The following is a 15,105-nucleotide window of genomic DNA, read 5'->3' on the forward strand; positions in this document are numbered from 1 at the left end:
TGAATCAGGGCTTTGGGGCTCCTGAAAGAGATGGGACCTAGAGTTTACCAGGAGGAGCAGGAAGAGGAATCAGACTGGTAGGATGTGGCTGCAAATGAAAGATCAGAAACATTTTCAAACAGTTTGAAAAAAAAAGGTGGTTAATTTCTGCAGAATACTGGAGGAAATCAACAGATCTGGCTGCAAATGCGGAGAGGAATAAATAGACAATATTTATGCTGAGCCCCTTCAGCATGTCGAGACTGTGTACTCCTCTGCTTTGTAGCTGCCTGAACTGCGGAGTTCCTCCAGCATTTTGTGTGCGCGTCTCTGTACCGTATTTCCTGCAACTGCAGAATCTCTTGTGTTTTATATCTACACTTGTAAAAGGATTGTACTTTGGCATTAGATACACGTTGATATTGAGTATACTGTTTATGGGAAACGCTTTCTGCGCTAAAACAGCTGCTGAATTTTCTATGCACACACACACAAAAACTGAGCTACGAACATGGAACTGGTGCTTGCAGAAACTTTTAATGGCACCGTGATTACCCATAAATCCCTGCGTTACAAATATCGCCGTCGCCGAAGCACCGATCAAATGCACAGGCGTCAGCGTTGTGACGTTCCCGAATATCACGCATGCGCGCAGTGCACAAAGGCCTCAGAAGAGCAGCGGCAGGTAAGAGCGACTCTCCGGGGGTAGGGGAGAAGGGAGAGAGGGTGAGGGGGGGGAGAAGGGAGAGAGGGTGAGGGGGGGAGAGAAGGGAGAGAGGGTGAGGGGGGGAGAAGGGAGAGAGGGTGAGGGGGGGGGAGAAGGGAGAGAGGGTGAGGGGGGGGAGAAGGGAGAGAGGGTGAGGGGGGGAGAAGGGAGAGAGGGTGAGGGGGGGGAGAAGGGAGAGAGGGTGAGGGGGGGGAGAAGGGAGAGAGGGTGAGGGGGGAGAAGGGAGAGAGGGTGAGGGGGGGGAGAAGGGAGAGAGGGTGAGGGGGGGAGAAGGGAGAGAGGGTGAGGGGGGGGAAGAAGGGAGAGAGGGTGAGGGGGGCAGGGGGAGGGGGGGGTTGGGGGGTGTTTCAACACTGACTTCGGGACAATTACTGTGACTCCAGACACCGTGAGCCGCAATCCCGGGACAGTCCTGCTCTCTTCCCTCTCTCTCAGCCCCACGATCCGTACACGGGCCCCGGGGAGCTTCCGGCTGATGAGGGAATGGGAACCGATGGATCTCTCAGACAAAGCTGAGCTCCAACTGTCTAAATGCAAGGATCGGGAACCCGGAGAAAGGGAACAAAATCTTTTACATCAGCTGTTGAGAAAATCACCTTTGTTCTGCCTCCAATCACAAACAAGAGAAAATCTTCAGAGAGGGCACAGTTTTAAGGTGCTTGTTAGTAGGTACGAGGGAGATATCAGGGGTGTTGTGTTCTTTATACGTACCGTGGGTTACTAATAACAAACCATATTCTGGCAGAATTGAACTTTTATTTAACAGCAACAAAACCACGGTTTACACTGCCATGCTTCTCGATCAGTCTTCATTTCTGCGCATGCTGGGAACTCTGTCCAGTCACGTCCTGACACGTGATATCACCTCAAGGGGTGCGTTTTTTTTACACAGAGTGGTGAGTGCGTGGAATGGGCTGCCGGCGACTGTGATGAAGCCGGATACAATAGGGTCTTTTAAGAGGCTCCTGGATAGGTACATGGTGCGTAGAAAAATAGAGGGCTATGGGGAACTCCAGATAATTTCTAAAGTAATGTTCGGCACAGCATTGTGGGCCGAAGGGCCTGTATTGTGCTGTATTGTATTCTGTATTCTGTATTGTATACATGGGGAAGTCACTTACCCATGACCTCTGGTTGTCGTCCCACCCAACATCAATGGAAAAAGCTGCTTGCATTTACCCTATCTATACCCTCATACTTTTGTACACTTCCAACAAGTCCTCAAAACAATGTATAATTTCCTTGTTTATGCTTAGAGCCTTTTTCAGATGGATAAGATGATGAGGGGCATTGATCATGTGGATAGCCAGAGGTTTTTACCCAGGGCTGAAATGGCTAACACGAGGGGCATAGTTTTAAAGTGCTTGGAAGTAGGTACCGAGGGGATGTCAGGGGTATCTTTTCTTACACAGAGAGTGGTGGGTGTGTGGAATGCACTGCCAGTAGCGGTGGTCGAGGCAGATAAAATAGGGTATTTTAACAGCCTCCTAGATAGGTACATGGAGCTCAGTAAAATAGAGGTCTATGTGCTAGGGAAATTCCAGGCAGTTTCCAGAGTAAGTTTCATGGTTGGAACAACATTGTGGGCTGAATGGCCTGGAATATGCTGTAGATTTCTATGTTCTATGTTGAACAGCGAAATAACTTTGGCTATCCTACAATCCTCTGATTACTCTCCTGTCACTAAGGATGATTTAATTATCTCTGCTGGGGCCCTGACAATTTCTGCACTTGCCTCCCGTAGGGTCCGAGGGAGCACCCTGTCATGCCCCGGAGATTTATCCAGCCTAATCTGCCTCAGGATAGCAAACATCTCCTCTTCTTTAATCTGTACAGGGCCCACGATTTTAATGCCGCTTTTCCACACTCCCATACACTCTTTGTCCACCTCCTGAGTAGAAACCATAGAAAAACTACAGCACAGAAACAGGCCTTTTGGCCCTGCTTGGCTGTGCCAAACCATTTTCTGCCTAGTCCCACTGACCTGCACACGGACCATATCTCTCCATACACCTCCCATCCATGTAGCTGTCCAATTTATTCTTAAATGTTAAAATAGAACCCGCATTTACCACCTCGTTTGCCAGCTTATTCCATACTCCCACCACTCTCTGTGTGAAGAAGCCCACCCCTAATGTTCCCTTTAAACTTTTCCCCCCTCACCCTGAACCCATGTCCTCTTTTTTTTCTCCCCTTGCCTCAGTGGAAAAAGCCAGCTTGCATTTACTCTATCTATACCCATCATAATTTTATATACCTCTATCAAATCTCCCCTCATTCTTCTACGCTCCAGGGAATAAAGTCCAAACCTATTCAACCTTTCTCTGTAACTGAGTTTCTCAAGTCCCGGCAACATCCTTGTAAACCTTCTCTGCACTCTTTCAACCTTATTAATATCCATCCTGTAATTTGGTGACCAAAACTGAATACAATACTCCAGATTCAGCCTCACTAATGCCTTATACAACCTCATCATAACATTCCAGCTCTTATACTCAATACTTTGATTAATAAAGGCCAATGTACCAAAAGCTCTCTTTACGACACTATCTACCTGTGATGCCACTTTTAGGGAATTTTGTATCTGTATTCCCAGATCCCTCTGTTCTACTGCACTCCTCAGTGCTTTACCATTTACCCTGTATGTTCTACCTTGGTTTGTCCTTCCAAAGTGCAATACCTCACACTTGTCTGTATTAAACTCCTTCTGCCATTTTTCAGCCCATTTTTCCAGCTGGTCCAAGTCCCTCTGCAGGTGCTGAAAACCTTTCTCTTTGTCTACTACAACTCCAATCTTTGTATCATCAACAAATTTGCTGATCCAATTTACCACATTATCATCCAGATCATTGATATAGATGACAAATAACAATGGACCCAGCACTGATCCCTGTGGCACACCACTAGTCACAGGCCTCCACTCTGAGAAGCAATTCTCTACCACCACTCTCTGGCTTCTTCCATCGAGCCAATGTCTAATCCAATTTACCACCTCTCCATGTATACCTAGCGACTGAATTTTCCTAACTAACCTTCCATGCGGGACCTTGTCAAAGGCCTTACTGAAGTCCATGTAGACAACATCCACTGCCTTCGCTTCATCAACTTTCCTGGTAACCTCCTCGAAAAACTCCAACAGATTGGTCAAACATGACCTACCACGCACAAAGCCATGTTGACTCTCCCTAATAAGTCCCTGTCTATCCAAATGCTTATAGATTCTGTCTCTTAGTACTCCCTCCAATAACTTACCCACTAACAACATCAAACTTACCGGCCGATAATTTCCCGGATTACTTTTTGATCCTTTTTTAAACAACAGAACAACATGAGCCACTCTCCAATCCTCCGGCACCTCACCTGTAGACACCAACATTTTAAATATTTCTGCCAGGGCCCCTGCAATTTCAACACAAGTCTCCTTCAAGGTCCGAGGGAACACCCTGTCAGGTCCTGGGGATTTATCCACTTTAATTTTCCTCAAGGTAGCAAGCACCTCCTCCTTTTCAATCTGTACAGTTTCCATGATCTCACTACTTGTTTCCCTTAACTCCATGGACTTCATGCCAGTTTCCTTAGTAAATACAGATGCAGTAAACAGAGATGAATAAGTATTTAAGATCTCCCGCATCTGCTTTGCTTCCACACGTGGTTTGCCATTCCGGTCTTCCAGAGGACCGAATTTGTCCCTTGCAATCCTTTTGCTCTTAACCTATCTCTAGAATCCCTGAGGATTATCCTTCAGCTTTTCTGCGAGTGCAACCTCATGCCTTCTTTTAGCCATCCTGATTTATTTCTTATGTATTCTCTTGCATTTCTTATACTCCATAAGAATCTGCCTGCTTATACCCGTTATCCAACTCCATTTTGTGCTTCACCAGGGTCTCAATATCTCTTGAAATCCAAGGTTCCTACAGTTTCTATATTCACCTTTTATTCTGACAAACACACACCCGCTTTGTACTATCAAATTTTGCTTTGAAGGCCTCCCATTTACCAAGCACACCTTTGCCAGAAAGCAGCCTGTCCCAGTCCCCAGTGGCCAGATCCTAGTGTCATAATTCCAGATGTTGATCCATGCCCTGAACACATCCGCCTTTCCTACACTGCTCCTTGTATTGAAATATACAGGGCTCAGCATATCCACTGCACCATGCACAACCTTTTCATTCCTGACTTTGTCTGAGGACTGAACAACAACTGTCTCCACAACCCCTCCCCTCTCTGTTCTGTTATTCAGGCTCCCATTCCCCCTGCAACTTTAGTTTATCACCCCCCCCACCCCCACCTCCCACCATGCAGCTCTATCACCCCTTTGGCTTTCCTCCCCCAGATCAATAAAAAGGAGGCGCATACCAGGTACAGGTGGATCGGAACAAATGGGGTACTGATGAGTTACAGGAAATTCAAGTGAACACTTATGAAAGAAATAAAAGAAGTGATGAGGTTGCCCCAGCAGACTAAAGTGAAGGAGAATGCTCATGGATTCTGCAGGTATGTTAAGTGCGAAAAGATTGCAAGGGAAAAATTAATCCGCTGCAAGATCAGAACGTTAATCCATATGAGGAGACAAAATAGATGTGGCAGATGTTTTTGCATCCATATTTACTTAAGAGATGGTGACAGAATCTATAGAAGTGAGGCAAAGCAGCATCAACTTCATGGACCCTGTACAGATTACAGAGGTGGAGGTGTTTGCTGTCTTCAGGCAAGTTAGCGTGGATCAATCCCCAGGGCCTGACAAGTTGTTCCCTGGGACTCTGCGGCAGACAAGTGCAGAAATTGTTGGGGCACAAGCACAGATATTTAAATCATCCTCAGTGACACGTGAGGGACTGGCAGATTGGAGGACAGCCAATGTTGTTCCACTGTTCAAGAAGGGCTCTAAAAATAAACTAAGAAATTGTACATTGGTGACATCAGTAGTGGGAAAGTTATTGGAACGTGTGTGCAGGAACCAGATATATACTGTAAGTACTTGGATAGATGTGGATTGTTTAAGGATAGACAGCATGGCTTTGTGCACGGTAGGTCATATCTAACCAATCTTGTAGAGTCTCTCGAGGAAGTTATCAGGAAAGTGGATGAAGGCAAGGCAGTGGATGTTGTCTACATGGACTTTAGCAAGGCACTTGACAAAGTCTGATATGGGAGGTTGGTCAAGAAGGTTCAGTCACTCAGCATTCAAGAGGAGATAGTAAATTGAATGAGACACTGTCTTTGGGAGAAGCCAGTGTGTGGTAGCAGATGGTTGCCTCTCTGACTGGAGGCCTGTGACTAGTGGTGTGCCACAGGGATCAGTGCTGGATCTGTTGTTGTTTTTCATCTATATCAGTAATCTGGATGATAGTGTGGTTAACTGGATCAGCAAATTTCTGTATGACACCAAGGTTGGTGGTGTAGTGGTCAGCGAGGAAAGATATCATGACGTGCAGTGCGATCTGGACCAACTGGGAAAATGGTTTGAGAAATGGAAAATGGAATTTAATGCAGACAAGTGTGAGGTGTTGCACTTTGGTAGGACCTATCAAGGTAGGTCTTTCACAGTGACTGGTCGGGCACTGAGGAGTTTTGCAGAAGAAAGGGATCTGGGAATACAAGTCTTTAATTCACTGATATTAGGGGAGTCCAGAACCAGAGGCCACAATTTGAGAATAAAGGGTAGGCCACTTAAAACGGAGTTGAGGAAAAACTTTTTCACCCAGAGGGTTGTGGGTCAGTGAAATGCTCTGCCTCGAGGCCAATTCTCTGGATGCTTTCAAGAAAGAGTTAGATAGAGCTCTTAATGATAGCGGAGTCAAGGGATATGGGGAGAAGGCAGGAACAGGGTATTGATTGTGGATGATCAGCCATGATCACAGTGAATGGCACTGCTGGCTCGAAGAGCCGAATGGCCTACTCCTGCACCTATTGTCTATTGAAAATGGTGTCATAGATGGGATCGAAAGAAAGATTTTGGCCCATTGGCCTTCATGAACCAAAGTACTGACAACAATAGATGAACGTTATGTTGACTTGTAGAAGACAGTTGTGAGGCCTACTTTGGAGTATTGTGTACAGTTTTGGTCACCTACCTACAAGAAAGTTGTAAAAGAGGTTGAAAGAGTTCAGAGAAAATTCACAAGGATGTCGCCAGGTCTAGAGGACTTGGGTTGTTAGGAAAGATTGAACAGGTCAGGAATTTATTCCTTGGAATGTAGAAGACTGAGGGGCGATTTGTTTGTGATAGAGGGGCATAGACAGGGTAAAAGCAAGCTGACTTACTCCACTGGGATTGGGTGGGACGACAACCAGAGGCCATGGGTTAAGGGTGAAAGGTGAAACGTTAAGGGGAACATGAGGGGAAATTTCTTCACACAGACGGTCATCCGGGTGTGGAATGAGCAGCCAGCACAAGTGGTGCAAGCAAGCTCAATTTCAACATTTAAGAGGTTTGCTTAGGTACCTGGATGGTAGGGGTACGGGAGTGGGCAGTTTAGATAGTTCAGCACAAACAAAAGGGCCTGTTTCTGTGTTGTCCTTTTCTGTGACTGTGACAAGAACCTGAAATAATACAAAACTTCCCTCTAAGTCCTTTTCACAGCTGTGTGGACCAACCATTCATCTCAGCAGGAATTTTTTATATGGCATTAAAACTTAAAACTGTGGCACTTTAAGTTAATAATACATAAAAGAAAATCCTTGCTGCACGTCAAGAAAGACTATTTGTGTGAGACTGTTTCAGTTACTGTGGGGCCAGGCACCCATGCTGCTCAGCAGGAACAGGGAATAATACCAATGGAGAGAGTCAGACTGAGCCAAGTCACAAATTGGAGACGGCAGAAATGCCCCATTCTTATAGAGACAGGAAGAGCATCAGGGAATTGATGGCCATTCCAGATACCAGCACTGTGCCCAGTTAGAAGATGATTTATCTCTCCAACTTGGGTTGAACCTCACTGTAACAGTGTGATACCAGATCAAACCTTGGCAACTCAAGTAATATCATCTGAAATGTTGTCCTACACCCACTGATGGATTTTATAAATCTTTTTACAGGTTAAAAATAAGAAGGAATTTGTCTCCAGGAATCTCAAACACGACACGCCAGTTTTGCTGTCTCTGTCTAGATATTTAAGAAGTGGAGCAAGGGATTCATTCGACCATCCTTCCTGTTCAGACTGTGGGGAGGGATTCACTCGGTCATCTCAATTGAAGGTACATCAGCAAGTTCACACTGGGCAAGGTCATTCAACTATTCAGTGTGTGAGAAAGGATTCTGTCGGTCTTCCCACCTGTGGACACACCAGTCAGTTCACTCTGGGCAGAGGTTGGTTATCTGCTGAATTTGTGGGGAAGGATTTACTCAGTCATCTGAACAAATGGCACACCAGCAAGTTCACACCAGGGAGCGGCCGTTCACCTGTTCAGTCTGTGGGAAAGGATTCACTTGGTCATCTCACCTACTGACACACCAGCGAGTTCACACTGGGAAGAAGCCATTCACCTGCTCAGAATGTGGGAAGAGATTCACTTGGTCATCCGACCTACAGAGACACCATCGAGTTCACACTGGGGAGAAGCCGTTCGCTTGCTCAGTCTGTGGGAAGAGATTCACTGAGTCATCCAACCTAATGGTACATCAGCGAGTTCACACTGGAGAGAAGCCATTCACCTGCTCAGTCTGCGGGAAGGGATTCACTCAGTCATCCAACCTACGGAGTCATCAGCGAGTTCACACTGGGGAGAAGTCGTTCACCTGCTCAGTCTGTGGGAAGGGATTCACTGAGTCATCCGCCCTGCAGAGTCATCAGCGAGTTCACACTGGGGAGAAGCCGTTCACCTGCTCAGAATGTGGGAAAAGATTCACTCAGTCTTCCCAACTACTAGCACACCAGTCAGTTCACACTGGGGAGTGGCCATTCACCTGTTCAGTCTGTGAGAAGAGATTCACTTACTCTTCCACCCTACAGAGACACCAGCGAGTCCACACTGGAGAGAAGCCGTTCACCTGCTTGGAATGTGGGAAGAGATTCACTGAGTCATCTCACCTACAGAGTCATCAGCGAGTTCACACTGGGGAGAAGCTATTCAGCTGCTCAGTCTGTGAGAAGAGATTCACTTGGTCATCCGACCTACAGATTCATCAGCGAGTTCACACTGGGGAGAAGCCATTCACCTGCTCAGAATGTGGGAACAGATTCGCTCGATCATCCACCCTACAGAGACATCAGCGAGTTCACACTGGGGAAAAGCCATTCACCTGCTCAGTCTGTGGGAAGAGATTCACTCAGTCATCCACCCTACTGAGACATCAGCGAGTTCACACTGGGGAATGGCCATTGTTATAAATCCCTAGATTTCGTTTGCTGTGGACTGTCATTTTGAGAGAGATTAAGAATGGAAATCAGTCTGACTTGCATCTTGTTTACATTGCTCGCAGCTTGATTAGTTTTAACCACGGACACAGACACTCAGAGTCAGACGGAGATGAAGGAGGAAAAATGGAAGTATCGGAACAAGGGACCAGTGGCCAAGGGTCATTGTTTAGAACTTTCCTATGCCCACAAGGGTGGGTTAATTATTGATTCAGCATACGTTGAATGTGTGGTTGTCACCTCGTTTGATCCATAGGAGTGGATTGGATTTGGGGTATCCTGTGAAGACCACTTATGTGTTAACCCTTGCCTGGGTGTGGTGTGGAAATTCACTTGAAGACGATACCCCCTGTGAAAAGTCACTTTTGGTGATAATTTGTATGTGGATTTGGAACGATGACAGATAAAATCTACAGTGACTGTTCTCTCGTTTTACCACCATGGATGTTGTGGAAGTCAACATTATTGCCTTCTCTCGACATTTACCCTGGATTACAAATATCTCTCTCTCCTCAACTATTCTGTGGTTGAACTGAACTTTCATAGTTTACCATCTCAAGACTCCAAGCCTTGTTTCCCCTGAGCTCATTAGTTTGGGAGTTATATTTACCCACATATATACACATAACACTGTTAACTTTTGTTTATCTTGCTTAAGTTACTATATTGTTAGTAGGTACTAATAAAGATAGTGGATGTAACATCAAAAACAGACTCTAGGTGTAGTCTATTGCTGCTGACTCATTTCTAAAGTGTTACGGGGACAAAATTGGGACCTGCATCCGATATAGGAAAAGATTTGGAGGCATATTGATTAATTATCGATTTCATTGGAGAAATCCCTTTTGATTTATTTGTGTGTGGAAAATCAGCAGCAATGGATGTTGATAGATTTCTGGAAGCGCCAACCTCTGAGGCACTGAAGGACACCAGAAGGATTGAGTTGTTGAGTATTGTTAAATGGTTAAAACTTGCTAAGGTGAAATCGACAATGAGGAGGTCACAGATGCAGAGGATAATAGCTGAACATTATGTATCTGAGGGTGTGTTTAAAGTGGAGGAGTTGGAGGTGTTTCCTGAAAGTAAACCTAGTGAGCTTGGCCTCCCGTACAAGTTAGAAAAATTGAAGATGGAGGCTGTGGAAAGGCAGAGGCAGGTTGAGGCTAGAGAGGCAGGAAAACAGAAGAGGCAGAAAAACAGGGAGGAAGCAGAAAGACAGTGGCTGTTCGAGCTGGAAAAGATAGAGAGATTGCAGCAAAGGGTTATAACGTTAGACTCTGGTGATAAGTTTGAGGGCAGTCAGGAAGTTAAATTGGTACCTCCATTTGATGATGCAGAGGTTGATAAATACTTTCAGCATTTTGATAAGGTTGCTCAGAGTTTAAAGTGCCCAAAAGAGGGTTGGCCTATTCTCTTACAAAGTGTAACTAAGGGGGAGGCTCAGCAAGCCTATTCTGCTTTGACAGTTGTTGAAGCAGCTGATTATGACATAGTGAAACAGGCTGTGCTCAAGGCTTACGAGTTGGTACCAGAAGCATACAGGCAAAAGTTTAGAAATTTGAGGAAACCTGTGAACCAGACTTATATGGAATTTGCTTATGAGAAGTTTGTGTGTTTTGACCACTGGTGCACATATAAAAATGTAAATGATGATTTTAACAGCTTGAAAGAGTTGGTTTTAATTGAAGAATTCAAAATGTGCATCCCTGATGACATAAAGATGTACTTAGATGAAAAGGATGCTGCTGCTTTGCAGGAGTCTGCTAGATTAGCAGATGAGTTTGCTTTAACCCACAAGGTTATGTTTACCCCGAGTAAGAGTTTCCAGAAGAGTAGCAGGGATAACCAGGGTAAACCAGAAATTAAAACTGGGACTAGTGACAAGAGTAAGGATGAAGGGAAGCAGTTGAAGGAGAAATATTCTGGTCTCTCTTGTTACTATTGTAAGAAAGCTGGTCATATGATGGCTAATTGTTCTGTCCTGAAGAAGAAAAAGGAAAAGGAGGCAGTCCCAAATACCTCTGATCTGTATGTTGAAGCACCTATAAACCCACAGGGTTCTGAACATTCTGTTGCGGCTCAGTTAAGGACTGAGAGGTCTGACCAAGTTAAGGGATTCGATCATTTTATGTCAAATGGGTTTGTATTAGTAATGGAAGGGTCAACCCCGGTATCAGTGAAAATTCTTCAAGATACTGGGGCTTCTCAGTCACTTATATTAGACAGCGTTCTAAAGTTTGGTGATGAGACTGAGATAGGTGAGGTAAATCTTATTAAAGGCATTGGGGGCAGCATTGTATCTGTGCCATTGTACAAGGTAACTTTACAGTCAGGGTTTGTTTCAGGACCTGTTAGGATCGGATTATGCTCCAGTTTACCTGTGGAAGATGTTACTTTGCTGTTAGGGAATGACCTGGCAGATGGTAAAGTTGTTCCTGCAGTGCAGTTGACAACTAAACCAACCAGTGACGACCCACAGATGGATTTTAACATTTATCCTTCCTGTGCAGTAACTCGAAGTATGGCTAAAAATTCTCCCGATGCAGACGGTTCTGTGCAGCACGATTCTGATACCCAAGATAGCCAAAGTTGGGATTCAGGTTATGATGACTTGTCAGGGACTTTTTTGCCTTCATTTTTCCAACAGGATTCAGGTAGTAAGTCTGATGAGAAAGATTTATCCCTGTCTAGGAAGGAGTTTATAGCAGAACAGAACCGAGACCCTGAGATTGAAGCTTTATAAGAAACATCTCTCTCAGATGATGAGATTAAGAAAATGGCAGTAGGGTATTATCTCAAGGATGGAGTGTTAATGGGGAAGTGGAGGCCACCAGCTATACCTGCGAGTGAGGAATGGGCAGTTGTTCACCAAGTTGTAGTTCCTAAATTTCATAGGACAGAAATTTTAACAATTTGGCTCATTGTCTCCAATCACAGTTGTTGCGGTCTGCGTCGCCGCGACGTGTGAGTTACTTTTTAGAGGAGATGCACGTCACCCTACAGCGTGGGTACGGCGTAGGGTACGTGATGCCTATGGCGTACACTTGACGCACAAGTATAAATGAGGCTTAAGAGAGTCGGTACAGGAATCACTGGGCTTTAGTCCATTTGAACTTGTATTTGGTCATAGAGTGAGGGGATCTTTGACCTTGTTAAAGGAACAGTGGATTGATGGGGATGTACATGTTAACTTGTTAGACTATGTTTTGAAGTTCAAAAATAAACTACACCGCCTGTCGTCTAGCGAGACAAAACATAAAGATTTCTCAAAACAAAATGAAGTGTTGGTTTGATAAGCAGACCAAAACAAAAGAAAATACTAGGTGGGGGATAATGTGTTGCCTTATCTCCAATGTTGACGCATCCACTTCAGGTGAAGTTCAATGGACTGTATGAAATAGTCTCTCAAATTAATGATGTGAATTATGTTATTAAAACACACCACTGACGTAAACTAACACAGGTGGTACACATCAATATGACAAAGCCTTATTCTGACAAGCAGGCACCATCGGTGAGTGTTGTCAAACATATCAATCTGGCAACCCTGAGAATGAAACAATTGACTCGTCTGAGAGTTTTCACAAGCCAAACATGGTCCCAGTTAGGCTAACGAACTCGGCTGTTCTCGAAAACATTCAAAACAAGTTGGCTCATCTGCAGTCAAAGCAACAACAACAGCTGAAGTTTAAAGATTTATTTCCCGATGTTCCCAGGCAAACCAGGGTCGCAGTACATGACGTAGATATTGGTCAAGCCAAACCGATTAAACAACACCCATATCGCATGAACGTAGAGAAATGTAAATTGGCTGAGCAAGAAATTGAATATATGCTGAAAAATGGTATTATTAGGCCTTCAACATCAGATTGGAACTCATCCTGTGTTATTGTGCCCAAACCTGATGGTAGTGTTAGATTTTGCACTGATTATAGGAAGGTAAATGCAGTAACAAAAACAGATGCCTATCCTATCCCTAGGGTGGATGATTGCATTGATAAGGTTGGAAAAGGTAATTTCTTACAAAGATTGATCTGTTGAAAGGGTATTGGTGTGTTCCATTGACGGACTGAGGTAGAGAAATTTCTGCATTTGTTACACCTTCTGGGTTGTATGAATACAATGTTTCACCATTTGGAATGAAATATGCTCCAGGAACATTCCAGAGAATGATTGATCCTGTAATTTGAGGGTTAGGACACACAGATGCCTATATTGATGACTTAGTCACAGGGAGTGACACTTGGGAAGAGCATATCTCTGTAGTAGAAGAGCTGTTTGACAGGCTTTCCAGGGCCAACCTTACAGCTGACTTAGCTAAGAGTGAATTTGGCCATGCCACTGTGATCTGTCTTGGCTGTGTTGTAGGTCAAGGCAAGTTGGCTCCTGTGCAGGCAAAATCCAGGCAATTTCTCAAGTTCCTATTGCGACTGTGTGACGAAGGCCGGTCACTGATTACAGATGTTTCATGGCACACTCAGTAAAACACTCAAAGGGTCATCCACACACATTATTCCTCTCTGTTATTGTGGTGAGTGCACGCGTCACAATAAATCAACAGTCACAATTTTACACTCATCCCCAGCTGTAACAGGCATGGAAAAAAGAAACACACTATGTCACAGTTTTATTATCTCAGGTCAATTTATTCATATTCATCTTTCCAGTAAGTGTTTTGCCGAAGTGTCATGATAATCTGACGTCTCTCTCCTCCACAGTCACTGGGTCTGAAACAGAGCTGCTGCATAGAGCTGTCTTATATAGAGGCAGCAGCAACCTGCACAGGTGTGCCGATGGTGGAGGATACCATCTTTACCTGGGACAAGGGTTATGTTACCTAATTACTCATGGGGTTTATTTAAGTTATTTAACCGGGAAATGGTGAATCCTGTGATGAAGTATATGTGTTTATTGTGAGAACTGGTGGTAGAGTTTCAGATTGCGTGAAATGGAAGATAATTGAGTTAATTAGCTTTTGGTTTGTCTAGGGGGATCAGCTTAGCGCTTTGGGTTCTTTTTTTGTTTAATTTGAGGGTGGCTGTTAACCAGACAGGTGACAACTGCAAGCTGTGTATATATATATATATATATATATATATATATTGCATTTTTTAAAAAATTTCTTGTTTTGATGTGGACATCCAAGTTTCCACTATTTTTGTAAATAAAAGCACCTGAAACCATTTTTGCGACTCAAGCCATCTTGTTATTTTTCTTAGACAGTTGACCCACAGTTTTTGTGACAGACTGGTAAGAAGGCTCTTGGAAGTTTTCTGGGAATGGTTGGATATTATCATAAGTTCTGGAAGAACTTTGCTGATATCGCTCTTCCTCTGACTAATCTCCTGAAGAAGGGTGAAAAGTTTGTTTGGACCAAGCCTTGTCAGGAAGCATTTGATCGATTGAAAGTTATTATTTGGGATTAGGCCAATCAATGTAGTGTCGTCAGCAAATTTAATTAACAGATTGGAGCTGTGGGTGGCGACACAAGTCATGGGTGCACAGAGAGTAAAAGAGGGGGCCAAGGATTCAACCCTGTGGGGCATGTGTGCTGAGGGTCAAAGAGACAGAGGTGAGGGATCCCTCTCTTACCACCTGCCGGTGATCTGACAGGAAGTCCAGGATCCAGCTGCACAAGGCAGGGAGAAGGCCGAGGTCTCTGAGCTTCTTGTCGATACTTCACGCCTTCGTATGGCTAAAGCTCTGCCCATGACTGCAAGGAACTGCAGAGAACTTTGGTCTCATCTGGGAACATCATAGAAACAAGCCTCCCCTCTATGGACTCTTCCTACACTTCCCCTGCATTGGAAAAGCAGGCCATGTACTCAAAGATGCCGCAAACCCAATCCCCCATCGCGGAAGAGATACAAAAGCCTTAAAACGCGTACCACCAGGCTCATGGACGGCTTCCTGTTTGCAATTGTAAGCCAAATTAATGGTCTCCGGTCCAATAAAATAGACTCGACCTCACAATGTAACTCGACGTGACCCTGCACCATATGTCTATCTGCACTGCACTTTCTCTGCAGCCACAATGCTTTG

At 44.6% G+C, this 15,105-nt stretch overlaps 1 protein-coding gene across 2 annotated transcripts; it reads left to right on the plus strand.

The window, feature by feature from the left end:
- The first annotated feature begins 1,295 nt into the window (after positions 1–1,295).
- Positions 1,296–9,663, plus strand: LOC140208400 (uncharacterized). 2 transcript variants are annotated; one of them, XM_072277065.1, is made up of 3 exons: positions 1,649–1,734; positions 5,040–5,200; positions 7,745–9,663. In XM_072277065.1, exon 3 carries the CDS (start codon positions 8,068–8,070, stop codon positions 9,034–9,036), a length of 969 nt encoding a protein of 322 aa, XP_072133166.1. In that variant the 5' UTR covers positions 1,649–1,734; positions 5,040–5,200; positions 7,745–8,067; the 3' UTR covers positions 9,037–9,663. The 2 variants fall into 2 exon arrangements, with proteins under 2 accessions (XP_072133167.1, XP_072133166.1); XM_072277066.1 differs by lacking the exons at positions 1,649–1,734; positions 5,040–5,200 and adding an exon at positions 1,296–1,361.
- Positions 9,664–15,105: the final 5,442 nt, after the last annotated feature.

Source organism: Mobula birostris, chromosome 13 (assembly GCF_030028105.1).
Source record: "Mobula birostris isolate sMobBir1 chromosome 13, sMobBir1.hap1, whole genome shotgun sequence".
NCBI lineage: Eukaryota > Metazoa > Chordata > Chondrichthyes > Myliobatiformes > Myliobatidae > Mobula > Mobula birostris.

What these genes read in the sequence shown, in the direction of transcription:
- LOC140208400 (XM_072277066.1), top strand. Translation starts at nt 8,068, where the DNA reads ATGGCACACCAGCAAGTTCACACCAGGGAGCGGCCGTTCACCTGTTCA.